Consider the following 12,148-nt stretch of genomic DNA (forward strand, 5'->3'; position numbering starts at 1 on the left):
GGGAATTAAATTTTTTATACGACCGAAAACAACGTGGCAACACATATTTATTACATTTTATATTGTAAAGTCTAGTACAATTGTCAAGTGGATTTATTAGGAAGCAAAATAAAAATTATAAATCGCTGCTATTCCTCCATCATACACTTGCAGTAAAGAAAGAAAGAAAGATAAAAAAATGTTGAGAAGAAGAATTCATGGGATGGGTATCAAAATCAGAAATCAGCCATCGAGCCCATAGAAAAAAAACAGAGGAAGTCACAGAAATCAAAGCAATTTTATTATGCAAATAGATAGAAAAATAAAAGGGAGTGAGATAGAAAGGGTCCCTATCCCTATTCGCCCATTCTGATAAAGGATGTGACTCAGCTTCTGTCCTAAAGGGAGTCTGTAGATTATAGATACCCATTTCCAAACTTAAAAAGTCATCTCTTTTCCTCCATTAACACAAGCAGGTCAAGTCCCAAGACTCTGCCTTTTCTCGTCCGTTCATCCTCCCTGCCTATGGACAATTCTACTTCAACAGCTTCTTCTACTCACACAACCTTATCAAAGCCAAAATGGGTTCTTCCTTACCGCACCCAGAACCTCAGAGACCATTACTCCATAGGCAAAAAGCTTGGCCAAGGTCAGTTTGGTACCACTTATCTTTGTACCCATAAGCCCTCAGGTCTTAACTATGCCTGCAAATCCATCCCCAAAAGGAAGCTCCTTTGCAAAGAAGACTATGAAGATGTTTGGAGAGAAATCCAGATAATGCACCACCTATCTGAGCACACTCATGTGGTCAGGATCAGAGGAGCCTTTGAGGATGCCTATTGTGTCCACTTGGTCATGGAGCTATGTGAGGGAGGTGAGCTCTTTGATAGGATAGTCAAGAAAGGTCATTACAGTGAGAGAGAGGCTGCTAAACTGATCAAGACCATTGTTGGTGTTGTGGAGGCTTGTCACTCTCTTGGCGTCATGCATAGAGATCTTAAGCCTGAAAATTTTCTGTTTCATAGTGTTGAGGAGGACGCTGCTCTCAAGGCTACTGATTTTGGCCTCTCTGTATTTTATAAGCCAGGTATCATTATTTCAGTTCTTCGAATTCGTTTAGTATTTTCTTCCATGGATTTTGTTTTCCTTCAGATTCAACGGTTCTCTCGGTTTTTATCAATGAATTATGACTGGGGTATATCCACTGTCTGCTTTTTACGATCTTAATTAAAATACTTAGTCTTGGGATCTGTTCTTTTTCAAGCTAGCTTATGTAGACATTTACCATGTTTCATTCACGAAGTCATCAGATTCCTAATTAAATAGGTGAAAATTATTGTAGATTGGAGCAATTGATGCTGTTTTTCCTTGTATTGGTTTCAGTGCGTCATCTCTGACATTGTTTTCCATTAGGAATTTCCTTGTGATTCCTAGTAGTTGGTTTCAATTATTGAGCAATGTTCTACGGTATGATACTTCATATTCTTTCGTGGATTTTCTTAATTTTATTCTTTGAGTTTTGAATGGATGATTCCTATGATGAGTCTTTCCAATATTTTTTTAATTTGAAATCTTGTACGTGTGTGGTCTGTATTGATATTTGGGGAGGTGTGCTCTTATATTTTAGTTAGAAATTGTTAGTTTTGGGCTTTTGGAAGTTATTATATTGGTTTTCCCATTAATTTTTGCCATGCCCTTTGCATTGTGCATCTCCAACATTAGTATTCTCTGTACCTGTTTTTGTTTGGACAATCATTTTCTTAATATCTTGAGAAGCTTCTAATGGGGATTTGGTTTTTCAGTTTCTTAATCCTTTAATTGAAGTAGAGATGATTGCTGTTATGTTTTTACTTCAATAATAATTGGTTACAGATTATAACTTCTATGAAGGCAAAAGTTAAATGGATAATTAGTAAATTTTAGTTTTTCAAGCAGCATCTTTTTGATTGCCATTGTTGCCCCCAACTTTATCCTTGAGGATTCAGCTTCTTATGAAGTTAAACAGATTAATTTAGTAGGAAACAAAGAAGAAAAGTAACGGGAGCAACTGAGCTTTTTACCATTTGAAACTTGATTTATGGTGGGCTATAATATCAATTTTCAACTGACAATTGCACTTTTATATATCCTGGTGTTGCAGTAATGAGATCTTATCATGTAGCCTTCTATTGTTGGCTTTGAAGAAATTGTAAAATCAAATGAACAAGGTCATTGGAAAAATTATCAAGTGAAGATTATCATATAATAGACAAGTTATTGACATATGATGCTATCTTTACCCCATAAGTTATTAATGCATCGATGATGAGCCTAAATATCATTAATTTTCTCTGGTTTTGTTTCTGTTTATATGAACTCCCTGTTTTCATTTGTTGTTGTCCAGGTGAGACCTTCTCTGATGTTGTTGGGAGTCCATACTATGTTGCGCCAGAGGTGTTGCGCAAACATTATGGACCTGAAGCAGATGTATGGAGTGCTGGAATTATTTTGTATATCTTATTATCTGGAGTGCCACCATTTTGGGCAGGTAATCGTCTTTAAGTTCATATATTGTTGAAGGATTAAGAAATAGGGGATATCTTGTGCAAAATTAATTTTGAACACTTCCAACACATTGATGATATTACGTTTGCTTCCTTTGTCACCTCCAGAAACTGAAATGGGGATCTTCCGGCAGATATTACAAGGAAAAATAGATTTTGAGTCTGAACCATGGCCTAGCATTTCAGAAAGTGCCAAGGATCTCATAAGAAAAATGCTTGAACGGAATCCAAGGAGAAGGCTATCAGCTCATGAAGTATTATGTAAGTCTTTTCTTAAACAGGTCATCTCTAGTGGATCTTACAAATTATGATTCAATGTCTTTCATATCAGGCCATCCATGGATTGTTGACGACAGAATTGCTCCAGATAAGCCTCTTGATTCCGCTGTTTTATCCCGCCTGAAACAATTCTCTGCGATGAACAAACTTAAGAAGATGGCTTTGCGAGTAAGTTTCTGGTAGATTTAAATAGTTAGTTTTCCCCTTAGTTTCCATTATCAACTCCATTTTGAAAAATTCTGATTGCATCTATACATATTTGGTTGATTTATAAGATGGTGAACTGAGTCTGCTGCTGCTTAAGCATTGAGACTTGAAAATGGTCAAGTCTTGTTGTTTGCATAAGTAGTCATAGATACATAGTATCACAGTATCCTGATGTAATTTTTCTGATTGAATACATTAATATATAAGGAAATCGAATGATTTATCAATCCCTAATGTCATACCGTGGATAAGATATTAATTAGTTAATAAGACTTGAGAAGTTTCTAATTAAAAATTACTTCTGGAGTTTTTAAATTCAAGTAAAGGTTCGTTAAGGAAAATTTTAAATCATGATTCAGATTAGATGATGCATTAATTTTGGTTTTTTATGTGTCTCAAAATGTAAGCACTTTATGGGCACCTTGCTTTCTCTAAGAAATTGTTGAACTGCTACAATTTGTGCCCATGTCTGTCATCACCTATGTTCAGAATTTACATGGCAGATATTTAAAGTTGTAACAGTGATGAATCCCCCGATTAGCATAGAGAAGGAATTCTCTCACTGGTATGGGCTCATAACAATTTTCATTCAGTACATGGAAAACAATGTTGTGTCCTTAAATTGTCAAAGGAAAGGGATAAAACTTTGTGCCCTGGAGTAATACTACATACCTTATAGCTGTGAGGTCTGCATCTCTTATAGGCCTCATATCTGGGCAGACACTGTTGTAAACTAGGACACAAGACACCCATCAGGAGGCTCTTGAGGTTGAGGTGTGCTAATCTATTTGTAATTAGTGATTTTATGGTTTAATTTATAAAACTACCAAAGCCATTGGGGTCTATGCATGATGAACTTTATGGTCTTGAAATGCCAATGAGTGCAAATAGTGGAATGAGGATGATCCCAAATTTTCTTGGTGCCTTGCTTTCAAAAAGAGTTGCACCTAATCTCATCTCTTGATTCTTCCACTACTGAGATCATCAACTCCTTTCAAGTTAACATTAATATCTTCACATCAATATCTGCAGTTGTAACCTTAAGAAATCTTGTATCGGTATTACTGTTCTTTACATGTGCAATCCTCTCACATTGGAACCTTTTGATGCCATGTTGAATGATTAGAAAGACAGAACATATTTCCATAAGGAGGGTCATTTACTTTATCAAGGCCTTGTAACTACATCTCAAGATGTTTGTGTGCTGTAAAATGGATTTAATATTGAAACAATCATTCATTGCATAAAATAAAATAAACAGTGAAATGGAAGACAAGCCCACTGCCCATGTATGGAAATTTTCTTGGCATTGGATGTCTGACCTTAGGCTTGGTTTGTCCTACTGTAATGACATGCCTGGACTGGGTCAATCCTGGCCAAGCTTAAACTCTATTGGTTGTGTGGCCTGCAAGCTGGGGCCCTGCCTAAACTTTGTAGACCTTGAGGCTGGTCAGCTGCTGGCAAGCAGGGCTCCGCCCTAACCTATAACTGACCTTGTGGCTGGCCAGCCACTGCCTACTGTGGAGCACACTTGTCCTGGAGGCCTAGTGGCTGGCCAACTTACACTGTGCAAGGCCTGAGCTAACCTTGTTGGCCTAGTAGTAAAAGGCTGGCAGGGGCATGCCAGGTCAATGTGGAGGGCATGTCTGCTAGCATCTGATGGGGCTGCAAGCACCAAGGCACAGTGTGTGATGGAGGGGGAGTGCCTGCCCTACAGGGAGGGCAGTGTGTGCCAGCAGGGGTGCAGCCGCTAGTGACAGCAGCGGTATGGTGGGCTGAAGATGCTGGAGTGGCAGTTGTTAAAATGGTATCAGGTTTTTTCTGAAATTCATAGATTCAAGTCTTACTACCATTGTTAAATAACTCTCTTGTCCTAGCGCCCAAACTTGCCAAAACATTTAGTTCCTTCCTAACTTTCTGCTAGCCTTAAACTCCTAATGTGTTCAATTGTCCCAATAAGCGTGACTCTTGTCAAATGTCCTGGGTTTCCTCTGTTTTCTGATGTCTTATGGATATGACTGTAATCACATTGATAGCACTTTGGTTTCCTGTCTAATTTCATTTCTAAAATATATATAGTTGAATGTATAAATTGTAAACACATGATATATTGGATTGTGATCTCATTAGATTGTATATACTAATTTTATTACTTAATTTTAGGTCATAGCAGAGAGGCTTTCAGAAGAAGAGATTGGCGGTTTGAAAGAGCTCTTCAAAATGATAGATACAGACAATAGTGGAACGATAACTTTTGATGAATTGAAGGAAGGCTTAAAGCGAGTAGGCTCTGAACTTATGGAGTCTGAGATAAAGGATTTGATGGATGCAGTAAGAACCATTATTTCCATCCTATAGTAATCAGCTTTAGATAAATGCTTTCCTCTTTTTGTCATTTTAAGCTTAACGGGGAACGAGCATCTTGTGTGTTTGGCAGGCTGATATTGACAACAGTGGTACAATTGACTATGGTGAATTTCTTGCTGCCACTGTACACTTGAATAAGTTGGAAAGAGAGGAGAATTTGGTGTCAGCTTTCTCGTTCTTTGACAAAGATGCTAGTGGTTATATAACCATCGATGAGCTTCAACAAGCCTGCAAAGAGTTTGGCTTAAGTGAGCTCCACCTTGATGAAATGATAAAAGAAATCGATCAAGATAATGCAAGTCCATTCTCCTTTTCTTTTTACAGTTCATTTATTTTTTTTCCTCACAAGCGAACTTCAAAGAACTTAAAAATTTTTGCCAACAAATCATTCAGAAGGGCATCTTATCTTGTCGTACAAAATGAGACAGCTTTTGTATACGAGGCTTGTTGATTCAACTGACAAATTGTTTCTTCAGAAAACTTGATACAGTATCACTTCTCTTACGATCATGTGGAACTTGCTTATGGGGCCTATTAATGGGTGTGAGAGAGTACACCTCTCCCCTCCCTTTTCTTGATGTTGTGATAAAAAAAGCCTTTTATGGTTCTATGTTTCCAAATGATCATCTGCTTATGAAAATTTTGTGTTGCAGGATGGACAAATAGATTATGGGGAATTTGCTGCAATGATGAGGAAGGGCAATGGAGGAATTGGTAGGAGAACCATGAGAAGAACAATCAACTTGGGAGATGCTTTAGGATTGACAACCAATGGTTCTAAGGAATTTGATTGATGCTCACATCAACTCTGCTAACTATACAGACTTCTATCAATATTCAGAAACCATCAGCTAATTTTTAATCTTTATGAGTGGCCTAGCCAAATTTTGCATTTCTTTTTTCATTCTTTTCTCTAATTAGATATGCATTTATGTCATCATCCCATTCATTTCATGGTGATTCGATTAGGCATGTGAAAAGGTTTCTTGATTGGAGGGATGTCTTGGTGCAGTCCAAATAATTTCAGGGTCCTGTACATTCAATGCAAGCATTTTGCCTGTGAAAAGCTTCAGAAAACAGGATAAGACAGACTGATCGAGTTGACATTTCCCTATCATGGTAGTCAGCTAATCAGTTTTTTACGGTAGATTTTTCGGAAAAATGGAATGTAAATTGCTTGTCTTTGGGGAAACCTAACTTTTTGGTACGCGGGGAGTAGAGGAGCAGTTTTGAGGAACACTCAAGGAGAGGTTATTGGTTTTTCGTTTTTGGTCCAGAAGGTTTTATGGAATCAAACAAAGCTGAATCATTTGCTCAGACCAAGTAAAAACCACTCATAACAAAAGTAGATTGTACCGCGAGTAAATGCCGTTACTGGAACTCTGACTAGCCTACGAGGGAACTGCAGCAACTGCCAAAAGGAAGGGCCAAGCAAAATATATTTGTTAATGATAGCTGTCAAAATTTTCCAAAATCCAAATTAAACAAATTTTAGTCAGCATTTATCCCATTTTGCACCATTCCATAAAACATAATATATTGGCAAATATTTGCAAAATGCATTATTGGTTACAATGAAAGTAATTACATAGATAAGACAATTCCATTATGAGGAAGCTGCAGATTAGCAGGCCATTTACAATTTGCTAGAAACAGCAAGGTACTTGGTGTGACGGCCCTGAGCAATAATTTTCCCAGTTTTTTTCTTCCTGAGCTCAACGCTGACAACTCCAACAGCCTTACCAACTCGGAGAACCTTTGCCTCAATCTCAATTTCTTCCTGAATGAAAAGCAAGAACAATCTTTACACACCAGAATACCATGTTTTACACAAGTTATTTTCCATCATGAATGTACATCATATGCACATCAGGTATAGCAAATTATAACCATTTGCAAGAATTTCTGCTCACTGCCAAGCATTGTGGACAATAAGCATATTGCAGGAATATGATGTCTCTCATCGAACTTTTACTTATCATCCTTTATCACAAGAGCACAGAACTGGAGAGTGGATTTCATAAGGATATAAAATGCTAAAACAGGAAAGTAAAGAGTTGAGTCCAATAGACAGACAACTAAACCCATATAAAAGAGGGCATCAATTTCCAATAACAAATAAGGTCCATTGTAATAAATATATCCATTAATTAGAAAGCCTATTGTTTTCTTACTCATGAAGAACATAAGGGCGTGCATAGCATTCTCCAAGTCATTAAACAATTTCACTTGGCAAACAAAAGCCTTGCCTCACCAACACAAGGCTACAGTAATGTAGTGTGGTTTTGAAGTAATCTGCTAACTTTACTTGTGATGGGCTAAACTTGGTAAACCAAGGGTTTTAGGGTTTATAAATGAAAAGATAAAGGGCTTGTTAATACATTAATCACAGAGATGAAGCAAAGATAAAGAGGATAAGAAAGAGTTCATGAAGGAAAAGGGAGAGAGAGAGAGAACACACCAGACATGCATCCTTGTGAAACAAATTTAAGACAGCTATCCATTATCAAAAGCTAAAGGAAAAAAACAAATGAATGCCTGGCAATTTACAGGTTCTCAGCACTCTTCCTTCACCTATTAGGAATCTGGATTCCAATTTCGGAAGGATTTTACATGGGATTATGGAATTTGCGATTAAAACTTTCAATGTTAAGATCTAAGTAGGGGAAAAAAAGAACAAAAGCTGCATGAATCTAGAAATTCCTCTTCAGCTCAAGTCACCAAAGTATCTCACTGAAACCATGTGAAATGAGCTTAAACAACATAAGAGGTAACTGTTGGACCATACTCATTAAATCTTCAATCAGAATTCCTCCAGTTGCAACAACATTACTGAAGGTCACTTAAAAAACTTCAGGCAAAATAAGATCCACAAAACTCTAGGAGGATATATTATTGAAGATCCATTCACCTCTATGTTCCCAAATGAGTAATAGAACTAGTTCATAAACAATCTGCAATAACAAATTTGCCCTAAAAGTTCCAAAAACTGGAGGGAATCTGTAGAGAGAGAGGAAGTGCAGAACAACTTCTTGATAAGTAGATAGCAACAGGCTTCAGCACTTTTCAGAATAAATTCATTGCCAGTTGTGACTAAAATTTCAGATAATACTGCAGAAAGTAAGAATAAATATCTACAGCAGAATAAAAAAAAGGCTTAAAGCTTAATATCACCCTCTCCACTTATTGGGGAAATTCAATTGAGCACATTTTTAACTTTTTGCCCAAATTAGCACAAAATTTTCAATTCAAACCCAAATTAGCCTAAAAAATAAAGAAAATCAAGAAATTGAGCTTCTTAGTTTTTGGGCTTAGGACAAGAAGAACAAGAAATTTAGCCCAAAAATCAAGAAATTAAACTTTTTTATTTTTTTTAATTTAAATAAAAAACTAAAGAAATTTAGCCCATAAATTTTAATTTTTAGACTAAATTGAGCTTAAATTAAAATTTTTTATTAATTTGGACAAAAAGTTGAAAATGAGTTAAATTGAACTTTGCTAATAAGTATAGGGGCAAAATTGAACATTTTGCCGAATAAAAATAAAGGAAAGAGAGTAAAGAACTAGTTGATAAAAGAATAGAAAACACAAATAGTCTTGATTTGAATTTTTACGAGTCTCACATGGAAAAACAATACATTGAGCAGAAGAGATTTCACATTAATGATCTTTTTTGCCCACCAAGTTACAGTTTTTTTCGGACTTGCTAGTCTTGCTACTATAAAGACTGCTAAAATACAAATATTTTAAATCTGGAAGTTAAACAAACTGGACATAGACCATAGGACAGCCAACGACCATAGCTGTTTTAAACTATAAAACATGCCCTCAAAATTTGAAATTCTAGTTTTTACAATATGAGGATTCTAAAATCCAACAGATATAAACAAACTACATTTGAAAGTATGCACGGAATATGGAACCTAATGTAATGCAATGACTATGCAACATTCATCAAACATGGTACAGACATTCGGTAAAACAGCTACTGCTTTATGCATTCTCCGAAGCATAATACTAGGATCTATGCCTCCCCACCCCTTATCTGCTTCTTTCCTTTCATAAAGAGCAAGCAAAGCCTTCACGATAGCTAGGTAAAGAAGAAAACAAAACTAGAAGTTGTAAAAAATACTAACCCAGGGATACAACTCCAACTGAGTGAGAATGGAAATGAAACTTCAGAAGAATTTGTTACATAAATAAATGTTAGGTTCTTTCTAAATCAAACAAAAAGTAGTCAAACGCAGAGGCATTACTGTTAGTAACAATACTGCTTGTTGAAAGAACAGGGAGAAGATGGTAAAAACCTTGAAGGAAAAAAGAGGGCTTTCACCCCATTAAAGATCAGCCCTGTATTAAATTATATGGCTTATATCAATAACCATACTGTACAAGGAAAGAGAAGAAAAAAAATATATAAAATGGTACATATTTTGAAAACTGAATTCTTTCGGATAACATTAAGCATCTCTCAAAATATCTAAAAAGGCTGAAGCTAGTGTCATCCATCCATTGGAAACTTAAAAGATTTTGGTTACCCTAATCATCATCTTTAAGAGGAAACCAAAATAATTGGAGAGCCTACAGATGGAAGTGGAAGAACTAGCATAAGTGCATTCAGAAGAAGGTGAAAGTGGCGCCCAAGAAACACAAGTTGAAACACCAGCAATTAAGATGGTTTGAACATGTACTCTTTAGACTAGCAAATGCACTGGTACAAAAGGTTTAAGCATATTGAACTTGCAAAGAGAAGAAACTAAGGGGTAGACAAAATATAATGTGGGGTGATGTAGTGGAAAATGATTTAGCAACTCTATGCATTTCCATAGAACTAAAAGTGAAACAGAGGAAAAGAATCCAGATAGCTGACCCCAATAGATTGATTGAAGCTTTGTTTAATATAAGTTCCAAACAAGTGATTCCCACACAAGAGATATGCTACCAATCCTACAATTAATTGTTTTTCAGTTTTCTAGAGAGCGAGTATTTTTTCATGCTATTTAAGAATTATGCAATTTCATAAACTAGGCAGCTAGGTCAGCCTTAGAAGGCGGTTAATGGCAGGCATTGAGCTCATATCATAGGTGAAATCACTCATATAAAACTATTACGGGGCTTGTAAGGTCTTAGGTTGATAATAAATGATAATAATTTTTTCTTTTCTTAACAATTTCAGGTTTTGTGGATCAAAATTCGCATCCATTAAGTTGGTATTGATACCACTACAAGCACAAAGAGATAGAGTTAAAGAACTGCCCCTCTTTACGGTAAAACACCATGCATAGACGTCAATCAAACCTAAAGACGAGCAATAGATCGATTTTCCCCCCTTTTCCCTTGAATCTATCAAACATTTAAGAAATACCCAATTCAAACTGAGAAGAAAATAAAACAAAGTAAAATAAGAGGGAAGAAAAGATACCCACATCGACATAAGCAGCATCCAAGTATGAAACGTTGATTTCCACCGAAACTCCGGTAAATTGGGCTCCAACAGTGTATATTACAGCTGAACCCACCAAGTCAACGAGCGTGGCCGTAGCTCCACCATGCAAGAAATTGCCAGCATTCTTAACAGGAGGAAAAAAAAGGGAAGTCTTTGAAACTAAATCCGAAGAAATTAAATAGTAGAAAGAATAATTGGGTAATGGATAGATATAGGCAATTACCAGTAGGCGAGGAGGGACTTTCATGGAGCAAACTATACGGCCGGGTTCAATAAGGTCAACGTGAAGGCCTTGCATTATGAAGCGTTCGAAGAATCTGAGAGGCATTCCTTCGATGGTTGATCGGTTCTTGTCATCTTCGCCTTCTCGTCCGCCTTTCTCCAGGTATCTCTTCACCGACTCCAAATCCATTTCTCCTTCTCCTTCTTCTTCTTCTTCTTCTTCTGCTTCAGCCTTGCAATTCCCTTATTTTTGAGAGAAAAGATATTAAAATAATAATTTTATCAACAAATGAGCCTTCACATTTCACCCAAAACTTTAACCAGTTTAGTGAATTTGGATTTATTTTAACAAAAATATCAAATATTAATATCTCTTAAATCAAAATTTTCACTAACTTAAATATTTTTTTTAGAATAAAAATGATTTCATTTTTAATAAATATATTAAAAGTAAAATATTAATGAATAAAAAAAAAGCACTAATTAAAATGTATTGATAGTATTCCAAATAATGAAATTAAGGATTTGACGAATAATTTAACAAAAATATCTCATGAAATTGTTTTTAGCTTATTAAAATTAATCAATAAAATCCTATAATTCAAGATCAAAAAGCAAATTGAAACGTTCCTAATTTTAAATTTCCCTATTATAAAAAAAAAAAAAAATTAAATTTCCCTTATTCAATTGCAATTTGAAGTTGTTTGAATTCAAAACAAGTATTGTAACAAGTATTGTGACAATGACAAAGCAATTTTCAAATCATTAATGCGAGAAAAGGAAACGTTTGTATGAATGCCTTGGAGGACATGGCACTAATGATTTCAAAATTCAAGTTGTAATACTGGGATTATATTTTACTCCATCAATTCTTGAATAATCACAAAGATTAGTGTTTACAGTAATTAATTGTAATACAAACTAAATATTCATTGAATAACAAAAGGGTAATTAATTAGGAAGCAATGCAATTAATTTGCAGGCATAATTTGGTTATCAGAGGCATGCAGCTTTTGAGGATGGTAAAACTGAAACAGAAGCATAGCTCTCAAAAAGGCAAGAATTAATACTCTGCATTTGCTAATAAGACAGTAGAATTGCAAAT

At 35.6% G+C, this 12,148-nt stretch overlaps 2 protein-coding genes across 2 annotated transcripts; one reads left to right on the plus strand and one right to left on the minus strand.

Annotated features, from left to right (window-relative positions):
* The first annotated feature begins 221 nt into the window (after nucleotides 1-221).
* On the plus strand, nucleotides 222-6,267 carry LOC110668276 (calcium-dependent protein kinase SK5). The gene is made up of 7 exons (XM_021829451.2): nucleotides 222-1,066; nucleotides 2,363-2,506; nucleotides 2,631-2,783; nucleotides 2,854-2,969; nucleotides 5,172-5,339; nucleotides 5,446-5,670; nucleotides 6,029-6,267. Exons 1-7 carry the CDS (start codon nucleotides 505-507, stop codon nucleotides 6,167-6,169), a joined length of 1,509 nt encoding a protein of 502 aa, XP_021685143.2. The 5' UTR covers nucleotides 222-504; the 3' UTR covers nucleotides 6,170-6,267.
* A 628-nt stretch (nucleotides 6,268-6,895) lies between these two features.
* Nucleotides 6,896-11,366, minus strand: LOC110668278 (uncharacterized). The gene is made up of 3 exons (XM_021829453.2): nucleotides 11,045-11,366; nucleotides 10,802-10,945; nucleotides 6,896-7,155 (listed from the first exon to the last, which is right to left on the minus strand). Exons 1-3 carry the CDS (start codon nucleotides 11,231-11,233, stop codon nucleotides 7,012-7,014), a joined length of 477 nt encoding a protein of 158 aa, XP_021685145.2. The 5' UTR covers nucleotides 11,234-11,366; the 3' UTR covers nucleotides 6,896-7,011.
* Nucleotides 11,367-12,148: the final 782 nt, after the last annotated feature.

This window comes from Hevea brasiliensis, chromosome 10 (assembly GCF_030052815.1).
Source record: "Hevea brasiliensis isolate MT/VB/25A 57/8 chromosome 10, ASM3005281v1, whole genome shotgun sequence".
NCBI classification, from domain to species: domain Eukaryota; kingdom Viridiplantae; phylum Streptophyta; class Magnoliopsida; order Malpighiales; family Euphorbiaceae; genus Hevea; species Hevea brasiliensis.